This window comes from Sander lucioperca, chromosome 13, assembly GCF_008315115.2.
Source record: "Sander lucioperca isolate FBNREF2018 chromosome 13, SLUC_FBN_1.2, whole genome shotgun sequence".
Taxonomy (NCBI): Eukaryota; Metazoa; Chordata; class Actinopteri; order Perciformes; family Percidae; genus Sander; species Sander lucioperca.
Genome location: NC_050185.1, coordinates 32,257,288 through 32,274,764, shown reverse-complemented (window position 1 = coordinate 32,274,764; position 17,477 = coordinate 32,257,288). Strand labels below are relative to the sequence as shown.

Here is a 17,477-nt window from a genome sequence, read left to right as displayed (position 1 = left end):
CTATTTTAGCTGTTTTTATATTCTCTTTAACAGATGTTTTCTCTACTCCCACAGTCTACAGACATGCGGGTGAAGTGAAGTGGAGACATTTCCCAAAGGTGTGAATGTCAGTGTGAATGTGTTTGCCCCCCTATCCTGCTTTAACCATATACATCAGTAATTTTATCAGCCTTCCAAAGTCATGTGTATAAATGCTGATCACAGCATATACTATGTTGACACACACACACACACACACACACACACACACACACACACACACACACACACACACACACACACACACACACACACACAGACAGACAGACAGACAGACAGAGGACACAAGCAAGCTCAGTAATTTGCTGACTCTGCAAAGCTGATTGCTGCAAAAGCAATCTTTTAATCAGAAGCAGAGGCCATTGCAGAGCTTGCTGGAGGGCTCCAGTTTCTAATAGCAGCCCCTTTCACCTTACAAAGACCAGCACTGAAGCCCTTCCTGTCTGAAACGTGCGTCTGTGGTCTGCACGTGCAAGTCGGCACAACTACATGAGGCAATGTTTAGATCTCTGTCAGACCGGTGCCAGAGTTAAGATCTCTAATCACGTTTCTTTTTTTTTTTTTACCCCTGTTCGCGACAAGATTGATTGGTGGAGTCTGAGCAGTGGCGAGGGCTCCTTGTGGCGGCCTGCCATCCAGGGAATGGCTTAGGTGGAAGAGTAATAAAGTATTGATTCCTGCCCGGCCCTGCAGACACTGAAGTAATGTGAATATTGTGGCTGAGCACAGCCTAATCATTTACCCTGCTACTGAGAACCTTTCAACCAGCTTCACAGCACTCCTCAGCACCATCCATCAGGCTGTGAGAGGAACCATAAGGCACACTTGCAAACACACAACCAAGCACACAACCAGCCATAAGCACAAAAAGACAGAATACAAAAAGTGGAATCTAGTAGTATGAATTCAAAGATCCTTGTAGGGTGTAAACACATTCAGTTTTTCTCACCAAAACTCACATGCATATCCTTGAGGCCTAAGAAATACAACACAAAACATTCACAAAGCCAATTTTTTAATTTTTTCATTCCTATGAGAGTTGCTAAATGGCACATGAAGCCAAAAAAGTTCATCTTCATCGCGTACAATTCCCTGGATGATCGGCGCTGCTTCTGCACTATGGGGCCCATAGAACAGGCAGACTAGAGACTTCTGCCGGCCGAGTCGGCTATTTCCGGTTATGGGGTGCGCTAGCTTGAATGGGGATTAAAGGAGTAGATTGTGCAACTCTTCTAGACTTTCCAAATGTTATTGGACCAAATGGATCAAATTCTGATAGTAAAACGAGTTATTTTGCGAGGGTTGTGATGGTCGAAAAAATGTATCCACTGATTTACAGACGTCTCATTCGCCAAGTAAGTCTATGGGAAAAAGTCTTTTTGGGCCCCATGGCATCATGTGATGGACACGTAAGTTGTAATTCCACTGTTGAGCCGCTATGTCAAATCAGTCATATAATACATCCATGTGTCAAATTGGCTTCAAAGCACGGTGCACTTCCTGGGGGCCTGGTCTCCTTCTCTGCCTGCATTTCTTGGCGCCACCAAGTGTCGATCGGGGGAATATCAGGAATGTATATCACGTCACCGCCGTGCTCTGGTGCACTTCATGCAAAAAATTACATTACATTACATGTCATTTAGCTGACGCTTTTATCCAAAGCGACTTACAATTACTATATATATCAGAGGCCGCACGCCTCTGGAGCAACTAGGGGTTAAGTGTCTTGCTCAGGGACACATTGGTTGATGTAGCGCAGTGGGAATCAAACCCAGGTCTCCTACAACAAAGGCATATGTCATAGCCACTGCGCCATCACCACCCACCCAAAAAATGGGGAACAGCTCATCAAAATCATTGCTCCATAGCACCACTAGTGGTCAGAATTCCACAGGTTACTTTTAAGGACACTGAAGGCAGCAGATAAAAGGATCATACATTGCATCTCTCACCAGTTAAGACGAGGGGTGGGAGATATGAATAAAGTTTTCTATGGCAATATGGGTAATTCTATATATTGTGATATTGATAAATATGGTGATATAGTAAATGTTGTGAAGATTCTGGTTCTTTATAGCTTTATCTTTTTTTTTTTTTTGTATAGTTTTGACCAGCATTTCAAATCGGTTATAACATTGTCATTGACAAAAAGTAATTGCTGAGATGGGAACATGATGGCATCGCAACAACTAAGTCACTAACAGGGCAAGGAACATGAGCAATCAAATGACCAAACAGTTTAGCCAAATCATGTAGACCACTTTATTTAGTAGTAAACTTAAAGATGAGCACATCTGATTGTTGGTGCGAGTCCCTCACTGCACAGGAAAACTACACAAAGTACAGGAGCTCAAAGGTGAACCAGAAATTTGGTCTACAAGTGATGGGTTTACAACAGAAATTTAAAGTTCAACCTCGTTTTTTCTCTCCAAATAAAGCTGACCAACCTGATTGTCTAACAGCTCATGTTTTTTTGGCCCTGTCTGACTTGTTTTTAGCAATGTTGCAGGGTTCCCAGATCTTAGCAGCTGAGTACAAAGTCACAACAGAGAGAAAATTCACAAATGATATCCAAGTTGCAATGATCTTTTAAATACGTCAGAAATCAAGGTACTTCATCACATATGCAAAAAATCTAGTTAATCTAACACTGCGATAGAGCAGTCAGATTCACTGATCCAAACTTTTCTCCCTGTTACCAAAACAAATACCGAAACACAGGGTGATTACCGATACAGAGTGATGATCTGATACCAGTACTATCATTTCCCAAATTAAAAATCTGAATACCTAATTGCATGAAACTCACTGGAGCATTTTAACATAAGGTAACACGAGGACAGGGATGGCTGTGGCAACACACTGTGACTAACTGAATTTAACCCTGAAGTTTAAAATGACAAAAATGTCTGCCCAAAATAACATATATAACAATATACATTCAGATATAATAAAGGGATAGTTCCCATGGTATAAATGGTAGAGAAAACTCTCTGTCAGCTGAAAATTTCTCATTGTCTCATAGCATATGCCGTCATATGGCCCCACCCTAGCCTGGTCAAGACATAAATAAACACAAATCAATGGAAGAGATGCAGGGGAGAGGAGGAGTAGAAGGAGGAGGAGGATAAGGGCAGCAGGAGGAAGACAGACATGCTGAGAGACAATGTGAGACAGAGAGAGAGGGGGGAGCATTTCATTAGAGCCTGCTCTTTATGCTCACATGCTCTGCCACAGCTTCATTGCAGCCATAAATATCGGCTAGTTGCATCTGAGCAAGGATAACACCGAGCACATCAACCTCTGGGTGGGTGGGTGGGTGGGGGGGGGGGGGGCAATGATGGCACGACCTCTCTGATTGTCACATTCACATTGTGAGAAAAATTGATTCACTATTAGTATAAAATATTATAAATATAGAAAGAAAAAGAAAGAATAGAAGAACATGTACAGGCAACTCAATTTTTTTTTTTAATTTTTGCACTTTATCTGCAAACATGAGACCACAGCAATCCAACCAAAGTCTTGTTGAGATGGAGGTTTCTTGCTTTCAAACCAAAAATTTAGCCTTTCCCGTAATAAAGATTATTACCAGAGCCACCCCTGAGGAAGACAGAGGATCCTCAAACAGGACCTAAATAAAAAAAAATGTCATTGTATATTTGTTTTTTATTCTCAAATTAATTTGCCCTAAAATCCATACCATAAAACGTTAAAGTTAAAATCAACAACACCACTGCAATTTGTCTGTGTTGGAGAAGCACAGAAAACAAAAACGTGGCTAGGCCTATCACGGTAGATGCTAAACAGCTTAAAAAAGCTACATGTTAAAGAGATATTAAAGCTAACCCATCACATTTTGCCTTTATTTTACCTCTTTATCAATATATTAGACAATTTCCGACAGACTGAAGTCCTAAGGGACGCTAGCAAGGCTACTACAACCAAGGAAAGTGATATTGTGGCTCGCTTGTTGTTACCACAGCTTTCACGACTGAACTTTAAAGAGGACCTATTATGCTCATTTTCAGGTTCATACTTTTATTTGTATTTTTTGTTTCTACTAGAACATGTTTACATGCTTTAACACTAGAACCGCCATAGCCTACTCCATTAAAGTTGTGATTAAAAAAATGATTCTGTAATTGTGTGTGCTGTGTTTCCCTCCTGCCCTGCCCTTTCCTAAATACCTATGCTGCACATGCCTATATTGTCATAATGATAGAATAACAGTTATAAAAACTAAAGAAAGGCGTGTTTTGGTGTTGTTTTTCCACACAAAAAACACCCTCCTTTAGTTGCCAGGAGAAGAGCCGATTAACGTTGGTACTCTCCTCCGCAGGGAAATTGACGATTGATTTAAATAATGGCCTACAGCGCATTGAGACACTTGACCTTTCATACGTGTAAAATATCAGAAATGAAAGCGAAACTAATTACACTTTCTGTTGGACTATAAAAGTTGACGTGAGCATGTAGCTACATGTAGCAGATGTAAACGCTGCAGTACGTGCCTGGAGCAGATGACCGTATAAAGAAATCCAGCAGGGATTTACGTGAGCTTGAGACAAGAGTAGAAAAAACTGTAGAAAGTGGAGTGTTCAGAACGGTTTGAAATCTGAGGTTTTTGCACACAGGGACACAGGGATTACTTTTGTAACAACGTTTACGTCATTATTTAAAGTTTTGGCCACGTTTAATATGAGAATCTGGCATTCTAACATTGTATATATGACAGAAAATAATAGGTCCCTCCTTATTAAATATAAGACTTGCGTGGCTGGTGAAGTATAGTAGAGTTTTTGTGAACAGTTCGTTCTCACATCAACTCAGAAAAGTGAGCATGTTTTAAATCATTAAGCAGCTGCTTAATAAATTGGTAAAGGGGACGTTGGTCCAATGGTTACGGTTCTCCATTAATAAATGATCAAGTGTTCCAGATATGTTTCAGTCTATCGAAAAAGAAACTGCATGAATTCAGACCAAAGAAAACAGACTTTAGGTTTCAAAACGCCCTGAGATTTACCTTTAGATGTTCAAATCTTAAAGTAATTTGTAATTGATTTCAGGTTTAATCATGTGAGATAAAATAGGGTGAACAGAAGTGTCAGAAAACAGCACTGCCAGGTTTTTGTTGGTGGAGACTAAAGACTCAGAAGTTGTATGAGCTAAAAATGTTAAGTCTCTCAGGGAGCTGAGATCCATGGAGAAGATTTACCAGTTTGGATGATTCCGTTTTTTAAGCGTCCACTCGCTGATATCAGCCTGCTGCTGACAGGCTTTTAATAAGGAGAACATTTTCCAGAGTCTTTTGAAAGTGACACTGAAATGTACGTCTACATCTGGATATTTATAGAAATCCACACAGTGCTTCGATAAAAATGCTGAGTTGAAGTGTTCCTGTTCAGGGTTCCTAACCTCCTGACATAAACCACTGTCTGACATAAATCGTGTCCTGACAAAAATGAAAAGGATGCTCCTCCTGCTTTTTCTCCTCTTGACTTCTTCCAGTTTTCAGTCTGCATGACTGACATCAGCACAGACCAAAACACATAATCTGTGTGACCCAGTTTCCATGGCAATGCACGCTGCTGTTGCTGCTGCAGCGGCACACAGGCAGAAGGAGGTTACTCCATCCAGAGCCACAGCCTGCTGTGTGAGGGGGATAACAGTGGCAGGGGAGTCAGCTCACTAAACCCTGAGGCCCTGCATCTGATATCATCTGCCACTGAAACATACACACAGTACCGCCTTATACAAGAAGACTAAAGAGTGGAGTGGAACAACAACTGATGACTACTGACATACTGTTATTTTGTGAATTATTTAGTCAGGTCATCAAACTCGCTTCATAAAGGGACCTATGGGCTCTGAGAGCTCCCTGATGTGAATGTTTTAAAAGTGCAGTAACTGCTCTCCTGCTACTGTATGCCAAGTTGCATAAAATTATCATATTTCTTAAGGCAATTTTGGTTAACTGACAACAGTGCCTCACTGATTAGTCTGGCTGGCCGGATGTACAGTGCTGGGCCTGACATCCGGCGCGTCTCTCATGTCCCTCTTGCTGTCTCCGCTATCTATTTTGCAAGGGCACCGTCGCTGCATCAGCTTAGCGCCACCCAGGACAGTTGAGATTGGTTTAAAGCAGGGGTCCCCATCCACCGGGCCACTAAGAATTTGCTACTGAGCCCCGAGGAAACAACATGATTTGACAATAAATAAATAAATAAATTAGGGCTGTCAAAATAAGGAGTTAATGCAAGTTCCTTTGACCTGCACTAATTATTTTGACGCGTGATTAACGCACTCGTGTTCTGTGATTTTGGCCTAGGCCTAGGGAAATCAGGAAGCGATGCAGCAGTAACGTTGTGGATGGCTAGCAGAAACCGCAAAGTGCTCCGTGACAACATCCAGGGGATCCCCAAACCCGCCAAGCATGAAGCGTATCTCCGGTCTGATCTACAGTACGAGGAGACTTGAGGTGTGCTGAGGGTGTTCCTGGAGGATCCAGGATAATCAAAGAATGGTCAAATAGTTCCCAGTGAATATTATTTTTCCTTGAAACGCACATCCCTATTATAATCTATAAATTAAATATATTTGAAATATAAAAATACATTAGCTTCTAATTTCATGTTGTCACAGGCACTTGGGAACCCATCAGCTGTGCTTGTGCAGATAAACATTATAGTCTGCTATGGTTTAGTTGTGTCATGAACTTACCTCCATACTGAACTATTTTGGAGATTTTGGAGCCTTATGATGGTTAAAAAGATATAATAAACCAAAAATATCTATCAGATTAAAATCAGCTGAAACTCTTTTAATGCACAAACCAACTTACCCGAGGCCTCTTCCAGACCACACGTCCGATCCTGTTGCCCTGGTAAAAGAGCGAGTTGTCAAAGGTAGGGAAGCGGGGGTCCTCAAAGAGCAGGCCACTCTGCAAGCACTGCCTCTTCAGGGTGGAGTATTGCTGCCCCTCGAAGGCCTTCACTGTAGTGAACATACTGCAGCCCTGAAGGACATAACAAGGAGGACCAGTCAGAATAAACTTGGATATCACACATCACACGCACAGATACGCATCACATCATCGCATCATTTACTCACACATTTTGTTAAACACAATTCCATCACAAAAACTACTTTTTCTCCAACTAACATCCCCTGGCATTTTTGAAACCAACTTCTTTCCCTACATTTTCACACATTCCACACACACACAGCTGACTGACAGCAGAATCCAGCAGACTTTAATACCTTAACAGTGAAAGCTCTCAGTGGAAATAGGAAGTCGATGTGTGCTGCTGCCTTGAGCACAGCCTGGATTCACTGGGTCAAAATGATTATTCTGTCAATTCACCCCTGGGCCTAATTATCAATGCTATGCATTAAAGGAGCCATGTACACATTGATCAGCTCAGTACTGGCAGGGCATACATAGGGACTGGTGAGTCAGCATGGAGGCAAACTAACTAACTAACTAACTGGAACTACTGACTAACTGTTGAAGGGATAATCAATTCTAAAACATCGGATAATCACAAACCTTGCTTTCTTTTCGACTACATTTAATTGTATTACTATAGTGCCTCTCCAGCAAACATGATTGGTCATTGTTATGATATATCCCTAACATCTTTGCTAAGATTTTAAGCACACAAAGGTAGTCATTTAGTATCAGCTGCTCAACTGTTTAAAGAGCTTTAACAGGATTCCTCTTAATCACAGTAAGACCTTGTTAGAACCTAACTAAATTAACATGAACTGACTGTAACACAGGTTGGGTAGGTATTAGGTTATTAGGATATTAGGTTAGGTAGATTTGCCTAATTTGAATGTGTAATTTCAGGTTGTGGAGATGAGGATGAGGACACAGGAGACCACCTTTGTAAATCTTAAGCAGTGGTAGAGGTCAGAGGGCTTGACAAATCCACATCTACATGCAGATCAATACAGGCCTGCTGTCCTCAAGGTTAACTAGCTCATTGTTCATATGTCAGCAGATAAATATAAAGTATATACATGCCAAAGATATGTTCACAGAGTTTATTTTTAAACTGTAAAAGGTAGAATATGTACTGAGCATCAGCTGTTTGTTTACACATGGTGTTCCTCCCCGGCTCAGAGAGAGAGAGAGAGAGAGAGAGAGAGAGAATGCAGGGGTGATCTAGAGAGTGAATAAAGATTGGGAGCGCCGAACAAAGCAGTAAATCAGAGGTATAAAACGATCACACCTCCGCGGGAAGGCGCCGTATTGTCGGATTATGAGTGAATGCAGAGCTTCATCCTGTCTGTTTCTATGTGTCGTGTCAGTTTAGTCTATATCGACAATGATTAATTTACGGGATTGCTCCGGTGCCGCCGGAAGATCCGCCGGATCTCCCTCTTTTCGGCTGGATGTCCCTCACCTTCCGTTTTCTTTGTGTTGGCATTCAGAACTCCAGTGGATTTCTGAGGACTATGGTTAACTGCTCCTCAGATCTCTGCAGGGTAAATCCAGACAGCTAGCTAGACTAAAATAATTTTTGAATGTACACATGTTCCACCCAAACAAGTTCCTTCCCGAGGCTATTTGGCAGAGGCACCGTTGCTCCGTTCGGCGCTTAGCACCGTCCATGATGATTGTAATTGGTTTAAAGGAATGCCAATAAACCAGAGAACGCTTTTCTCCAATCCTGGAATGCTGTGTGGACTAGCCAGACCCTCCTCCGCAGCGCTGTGGAGGAAGGTCTGGCAATGCGAGATTACCTTCTAACTGACGCTGTGCTCCAGCAGGAAGGCAGGGGAGAGAGACGATGTAGGAGGGATCGTTCCTCTAGAACTCTTGCTAAGCACTCAGATGAGATGTTCCTGATGCCGTTTGTCAGTCATGTTAAGAAGAATGGCACACAGATGAACCAGTGCAGATGCATCCAATCTCACCTTGTAATAAAACATGGTATCTTTATCTGGATTTCATATCTGGATAAGAAAAAAATGCATGTTGATCCCACTGTAGAATGCATTGAATGCATGCAATTAGATATCAGCCAGGTGTAAAGGGCATGATATGTACAGTGTGATCTCATTCTTAAAAGAGTACTCCACCAATTTAGCATTGCACTTCTTTAATATTGTTGGACTCACAATGGACAGTTTAAAAGCAAGTATTAAAATCGATGCAGCAGAACCAGAGATATGGTCTTATAACTGTATATTCCACACATTCTTCTTCCTTGTCAAAGTGTGGTGCTTACATCCCCCACAAAACATCTCAACTGCCAACAGTTTGGTCAGAGATTGAGGTGTGTTATGCTAGTAGCAGCTAATGTAGCCTCGAGCTGCTGAGGCCTTGTAAGCTCACTTCTTTCTAACTCCACACCTCCAGAGTTTTTCAGTCCCAACTGATGCTGACTCATGAGACACAGAACTAAAATTGCAAAATATTTTTCTTGATCCAGCCACTCAAAAGAGAATATTAGCTGGTTTTCTTATAGTCTTCTGTGATAGTAAGCTAAATATCTTTGGGGTTTGAACTGTTCAGACAAAATAAGCAATAAGAACATGTCTACCTGGGTTCTGCGAGCTGATTTCATAGTCAGCACAAGTACGCAGAGCCCAGGTTGCAGCCCTAGTAAGATTACAGCAAGTTCAACTATCTTACAGAGATCAAATTAATAAGCAAATAGTCACATAACCCAATGAAGCAATACAGCATGCAACAATATAAAAATGAAAGAAAAAACATGAACAACATGTACTTTTAGTGAATAATATTATAATAATAAAATAATATATACTGTATAATCTAAAATTCATCGTCTATGCCAACCGGCACACTGCAGCACAGCAAAGTAATAAAACCAAATCCAGATGAAGTCTCTTAATGCAAATTTACTACCAAGCAGCACTATCAAATATAGTATTTTTTAATAGGGCTGAGTTGACCTGTTCACCTCTCAGCAGTGCTCAATGACATCTAATATCTGGGGAAAGGAAGTGAGCAGAAAAATGAAGGGACGCCAAATCATAAAGGACAACAGGAGCAACTTGAAATCTGACGACTGTACCTTTCAAATATCATTAGCCCGAAGGCATTAGAAACTAACTTTTCCTGACATTCAGGGAGATCCAATTCTTACAGTAGACTCATGTGATATGTTGAATTCAAACAGGCTGTGAAACTGGCTATGGAGCAGCATTGTAAAACTCAAACCTGCACAGCTAAATTTCAATATCAGCTTTAATGTGGTAATCATACACATGCTTTTTGCCGTTTTCCCTTTCCTTTATTGTGTTATATATCTTTTTTGTGCACGTTATAGGTTTACAAAGTGAAGAAGCTCAAAGTCCACCCCGAAAGGACTTACCATCTCCAACAGAAAACACTGTTCACAAACTGCTCCAAACAGCTCTACTGTAGTCCAGCCTTTACTTCAGAGACAAACATGCGTCACTTTGTAACACACGTAATAATGCTCGCCTAGCTGCTAGCATGGCACACCCTCATACTCTGCTTCTGACTGGCTAGTAGTCCTTACCTAGCTACTGCGCATGTGCCACTCCCAACAAAGATGGAACAGAAGTGAGATGTCTCACTCTGTAGCTAAAACAGAGAGCTCAACACACAGGGTGAAAGTGAACAAAAATATGTTGTTTTTTGAAAAGTAAACCACATAAACCTATTCTGGTACAACCTCTAAATACAATTATGAACCTGAAAATGAGCATAATATGAGCACTTTAATGTATTTATTTATCTCTATGATCAAATATGTCCATGGATAAAGGAGTCTTCCCTGTTAGAAAGCTGGTCTGAAATAACATGTGGTCTATGTTATTACAAATAACTACAGCCTTGAGTCTGCAGTCTTTGACCTTAATTAAAGAAAATATCCAGTAACTTGAATACACAGGCATTAACAAGCTAGCCGACTCTTGAGTGAGTGATAAAGTAAATTCCTGGGGGAATGATGAGGTCGCAGTTGGAAGATAAATCTGACAGATGGCCTGGTGTCTTGGCTCGTGACAGCAATGGGGAAAACCATGCTGTCATCTGGCCTCCGTGCACGGCCAACAGAATTACCTGCAGAGAGCGAATCCTGAGAACCTGCTGCACTGGATGCCTTTACTACTGTGGCAAGCACATCAAGCACTGCTCTGAATTAAAGCTGAATAAACACAGTATATACTGTATTATACTCACATTTTCCAAGGAATTCTAATGCACCGAATCATCCAATGTTTCAGTTTTAACCGGCACTGTCATAAGCACAACATCTAACATATAATAAGGACAACAGTTGCCTTTTTACACATCCAGCAGACATGTAGCAACATCAGTATTCATTTGGAGCCGTGTTACGGTCATATATTTTTACCTCCATTTTGGTCTCCACCACCTCTTGAGAAAAATATTTTGCTCTTAAACTGCTAAATGCTTCACTTCTTTTACCAGCTAGATGCCAACTCTGCTGAATAACTGACAGACGTTACTCTGTTTCAGATCAGCGCTCCTGTTCTGCACTGTTCTTCCTGTTACGATTCATTTATTTTGGATCAATTATTTTTAAACTGTCTTACAAATTGTTCACCACCTTGGGATGCCATGCTCTAATGGAAAGTTATCCATGCTTAATGTTTCTGCCCTATGTGATGTACAGAAGTCTTTTTTAAGATACATTTTTTGTTTTTTTCCCCTTTATTATAGCAGCTGAAGAGAGACAGGAAATGGGGGAGAGACAGAGGGGATGACATGCAGCAAAGGCGTCGGGTCGGGTTCGAACCCAGGCCACTGCGAAGGACTACGCCTACATGGGGCCGCACACTCTACCGTGGGAGCTAGAGGTCGCCCTGATGTACAGCAGTCTTGAAATATATTTTAGACGTTGCCTGTTGTACTGTATCATTGAAGAAATCTTACCATCAACTGTTTCAATTTTCATTCATACCAGACATATGAATAGTCTTATCTGACCCTAAAATGTGTTGCTCATTGTTAACACAATTTAATGCACAAGATTCTAAACTACGTCAACATCTCTGAGCTGCATGACATTCGATGATGTCACTTGACATCAGACTGAAGATATAAGCATAGCAAAAAGTGAAAGCACAAAACTTTCACCAGTAATATGAGTGAGCACAGATGCTTAAATGTGGAAAATATACTGTTGGACTGCAGACAGATGTTTGGGAAGACTTGATCTGTAATGATGTAAGATTTTAGCTCTCCTACAAGTGGGGAAGCAAAACAGATGGAAAAGGGTTAAGGTGAAAATACATTCAGAACTGCCCACGCTGCAGGAAGAATGGGACCGTAGCAAACCAAAGGAGCCTGGAAGGAATCTACTAGTCATAAAGTGGCTGAAAGTGGGCAGTTTGTTTAAGACATTTCAGAGATAATGGGCGATAAAGATAGAAGAGTGACATAATGGCTGAGAAAGTGTGGATGTTGGCAAGACGGTATTCCTATTATTCATCATGTTATACATTATTTGATAACCACATTTAAGTAAACTGGAAAAGAGTGAGAGCCGTACATTAATCATGGGCATTTCATTGCACATCATAACTGTCAATGGCAGACTTTGTTTGAAGTGTAAAACATGCTAAAACAGGAGAAACAATGTGTTGCAGAGGAGAAAAACTTCTGCCGAGGATGAAATGACACTTTTTTTTCACAATTGAGTCATGATTCAGAAATGACAGCTCCTGCAGTGGAGAGAGGTGAAAAGCTGGAGGGAAAAGACGTTCAATGAATAATCAATACTCCGAGGAGCAAGTAGAAGGAAACAAAGTGCCCCTTCCACCAGATGTAAGCACTGTGGACATAATAATACAGTGTGTTTCTAGCCGTGTATATTAATCATAAGATACACTTCAGTTCCAATGTGTTGAGCCAGGATAACAAATAATTAATAATGCTTACACTCTCCTAATATCTGACTGCGTGCAAAGCTTGTGTTTCACTGTCTGTTTACTGAGCAGTATTAAAAGCCTGTCGTGAAGGAAGAGGCTAAAGCAGTCCTAATAAACCCCGACCCAGACCGGTCTATGATCTTTGCTGCAACACACATGAACAAAGACTTCAGACTGAAAACTGCCCTGACTTCATTCTGCTATGCTAGCCTTAGTGAGCAGGGGTAACTGCTATTCAGCAGATGTCAACATTCACTCATTCTACTGCTGAAGCATGATGCTGTACAGCAGACTGGCAAATGTACCCCAGTACCACAGAGTTTTGATAATGGTAGAATGGAGTGAACAGCATTTATCTACAGTAAGAACCACACAGAGCAAACTAAAACAGTACCATGGACAGCTCCTGTGTTACAACACTGAATGGGACCAGAGTGTTTAGCCCTGGGCATCCCTTTTGACCAATCAAATGGGCAGAAAAAAAGTAAGATCTACTTATATCCAGGGATGCAGTATTACCAGAGGATAATGGTGTGCCAGCCTACACTTAAACAATTTCCTCCGCACTCTCACTGGCATCACAGGGAGAGCCTACTACTAACTGTTTTATTCTGGGTATGATATGGCCATGTTGTTGCTAGTGACTCTAGGCTACTGAGTTTCTGTGTGGAGTGATGATTTTTAATACAGATGTACAGTGTGCATGCACAAGTCAACTCCCACTAAGACATGCAAAAGATCAAGGATAAAAAAATCCAGTGGTTACATGTGCACATTAAGCGGCTAAACCGCACATAGGGTGCAGAATGATAAAATTAAAGAATGATGCAAATATTAGAGACAATGCACATGACTATAAGATGCTGTAGTAATGATGCAATGGAAGATAAGAAACAAAAGAAACCACAGCTACTCTGTGACTGTCCCTGTTGGTATCTTTTTCTTGTTTCACTGTTTTACGATTATTTTCACTGTTGATTAATCTGTCAATTATTTTCTAAATTAATCGATTAGTTGTTTGGTCTACGAAATGTCAAAAAATGGTAAAAATGTTGATCGGTGTCTCCGAAGGACCAAAATGACGTCCTCAAATGTCTTGTTTTGTCCACAACTCAAAGATATTCAGTTTACTGTCATACAGGAGTGAAGAAACTAGTAATGTACATTTAACAAACTTAAACTGATTAATCGATTATCAAAAATAGCTGGTGATTAATTTAACAATCGACAATCGCATTGCACAGCGACCTTAAAATGTATTATTATTATATTATATAATAGTATTACTCTTTGTGTCCCCAAAAAGATTATTACAGTGATTTGTTGTCAAGGAAAATTTGTTTCCCTGTTAGATATCATGATGATAGCTGTTCACCAAACTGTGTATGACCTAATTAATGTGCACAGCAGGCAGCAGCAGATTCTGGCAGTGTTCTGGTCAGAGATCAGGGAGGAGTGTGTTTTCGGGTGTTGGTGGTGGAGGAGTGACTGATTGAGTCTGCTACTGCTGACAGACTGATTACATTCAGAGAAGTGAACAGTGAGCACTAATGTACCAGCATACCAGGGAGAGAGAGGGAGAGACGGGGTGCGCCAGACCATCCCTCATCCACCCCCCTCTCCTGCATCAAGGAGGAGGGCTATCCCAGCTTCCCATCCTCCCAGCATCGTGATCACCTCTCTGCAGTATCTCCTCCTGCTGCTAGCCACTATAGGCTCGGCCATGACATACAACAGTTGCACTGAAAGTCACTTTTCTCTGCTTACAAGTCAGCTCGGCTTGATTTTTCCACTTTAATTCCTGTTACCACATGATCTCCTATACATTTGAATATCATTATTGCCCAGTTACCTGCTATGAGCTCACTCCCTCCGATTTGTTGGTGTGAGGGAGAACAGCTCTTATTAAAAAATAACAAGCTATAAACTATTTTATTTGCTTTAGGTTTACCATAAAACATACAGTAAGGCTGCTGTGCACTCATTTTTGGAGTAACATCCAAATAACAATAGTGCATTGATTTTTCATGTGGTTCAATCAAGTGGTAAATAGTTTTTTCTCTCTCTAATGAACAATAATGACAGATTGGCACATTTTAGGATGAGACTATTAGGTTTCGACAATCTATCTTTAGGAATCTTAGTCTTGAAGTGTACTAAGGTTGAGGGACCCCCAGATCGAGAAACAGTTGGGCCCTGTTGTAATAAGTAGGGGTGTGCAAAAAAATCGATTCATATTCAAATCGCGATTCAAGCTCTACCGATTCAAAATCGATTCATAGAATTCCAAAAATCGATTCATATGTTTTTTTTGTTGTTTTTTTAAATCAGATGGGAAAAGTAACTACATTTACATACTGTGAATCGTTTTTTTAATCGAGAATCGTTTTTGAATCGAAAATCGATTTTGAATCGAATCTTGAGCCTAAAAATCGATATTGAATCGAATCGTGACATTTTCTGAATCGTGCACCCCTAGTAATAAGAATTAAGTTATCTATATGGGAGAATTACTGATGTTATTTTAGTAAAGGTAGTAAACTGTCAAACTTCAAATCAGTTATTAAAGTCCCCTGACTATTTATAGTGATTTTAGATCCTGTTGAACCCCTATAAGACCTGCTTAGTGCCCTGCAGAACAATACACTTCTTGAAATTATTAATTTATTACTCCTCATGCAGTGGTAAACAGGCTCTACAGCATCAGACAGAGGCAGAAAAGGCATCCAAAACATGACCTAAAACACAAACTAAGTCAGTGTTGGATTTCAGCAAAACAACAAAACTTACAAAGCCTGGAGCCTTTATTGACCGATATTATGCCTACTGTTTAGTCAGAGTAATACTTTGTTTTATGTTACCAAACTATGAGTTTGAAGATATAACTGCTGCTGAATGCCCCACTAATGTTATCAGATAGGCTATGCTACCATAAAGATTTATAGGAATTGTGTTTTTTTCTTTCTTTGCTGTGCATTGTTATAATGAGAATAAGATCAAAATTTGATATAAGAGAGTGAAAGCCCCACATTTGCCATACCCAATTAACGCCCATGTAGCCTATTCTACTGAATATGAAAACAGATCTCAGCAGCATACAAGCAGAAACAGCACAGCGGGAACAGCAGCTCTACTATCCGATATATGCCGCAATTTTTGCGCAAAGTAAAAACGTATAGTCCATTTCACACCGGTAATATGCGGTGGTTTGATAAATATTTCTTCTCACCCCCACCCTCCCTCTCACCACACGTTATCGGCTCAGCAACCCCAGTCAGAGTGGTCATATAAGGCCATTTCAGACGGCTACGGTAAGTAAGTAATAGGATCTCGGATCTCCTGAGATTTCACAAGCCGCTTTGTGCGGCTCGCAGACCGCCGCCTCTCCATCTCCAGCAGGCTTCCAAAGCACCTGCCTGTCCGGGAAACAGTATGGACCAGTTTCACGGCACGGTTACCTGAAGTGAGGCCTCTCCCGTGGCAACGTGGTTCACTTTCGGGTCCTCCTCCGGGGGTCCAGCCGGTCCGGCTCTCACTCTCCTGGGGCTGCTGGGATTCCTCACCACGCTCTCTCTCTCTCCCTGCCCGCTGGTAGAGCTCCTCTCTCTCCTCTCCTCACCCGAGCAGCTTCAAGCTGCCGCGGAGGAGACGGCACGAAAACAGGAAGTTCTGTTCTTCTGATATAAAAATAAAACGTATAACGTGTCGTTATAACTGGACAGGTCAATGGAGATAGCTTCTTTAGCCATCTCTGTTTGAGTTTTCCATCCCCGACTTTACACTTTTGGTTCACTTTTTGCAGTTTTTGTGCAGGTTTTTTGCGAAAAGCTCCAAAACCCGATATGCTAGGCTATGTTATCTGGCAGACTGGCACCAAACTGCAAACAAAGATAGACCAAAAAACATAGACTGTATGCCAAAAACAGAGATATAAAGAAAGTGAAAATGTGAATTACATTTGCAGAATTTGCCAGAAACACAACTCCAAAGGAATGATAATGTTATTCTGCTGGATGTGTAAATGAATAGGAACCAAGTTCGTCTTATCAACTTAAAAAGCTGACTGTGTGAGGTGAAGGTGTACATTGGACATCACAATTCAGCCAAGTATTGCTATGGCTTAGGATTTGGTGTGGAGATTTTTAAATTTTTTTAATTTAACCTTTATTTATCCAGGTAAATCGATTGAGAACAAATTCTCATTTGCAACGACGACCTGTCACATTCACACAGTTCCACATTCATACCTGGAAGCTGCCCAGTACAACCACAGTCTGATCTGTTGGCCACTGAGCAGCTCCACTGGAGCGGTTGGGGTTAAGGGCCTTGCTCAAGGGCACCTCAGTGGTGGTAATGAGGGAGGGACAAGCGCTACTCTTTCACTTTCCCCACCCAGATTTTATCCTGCCGGTCTGGGGATTGAACCGGAGACCTCCCGGTCACAAGCTCGCTTCTTTAACCTTTAGGTCACCACTGCTCCTTTGCCGAGTTTTTTTTCCCACTTTTCGGCGAACACGTTAACAAACACCTCA

The 17,477-nt window shown here is 41.2% G+C and overlaps 1 protein-coding gene across 1 annotated transcript in view; it reads right to left on the bottom strand.

The window, feature by feature from the left end:
* Positions 1–16,624, bottom strand: part of capn5b (calpain 5b) — a 45,084-nt gene extending 28,460 nt beyond the window's left edge. Inside the window, exons 1-2 of the mRNA XM_031308120.2 lie at positions 16,404–16,624; positions 6,884–7,057 (exon numbers count right to left, since the gene is read on the bottom strand). Coding sequence (XP_031163980.1) covers positions 6,884–7,048 — 165 coding nt within the window. The 5' untranslated portion in view covers positions 7,049–7,057; positions 16,404–16,624. The remainder of the gene's footprint in view (positions 1–6,883; positions 7,058–16,403) is intronic.
* Positions 16,625–17,477: the final 853 nt, after the last annotated feature.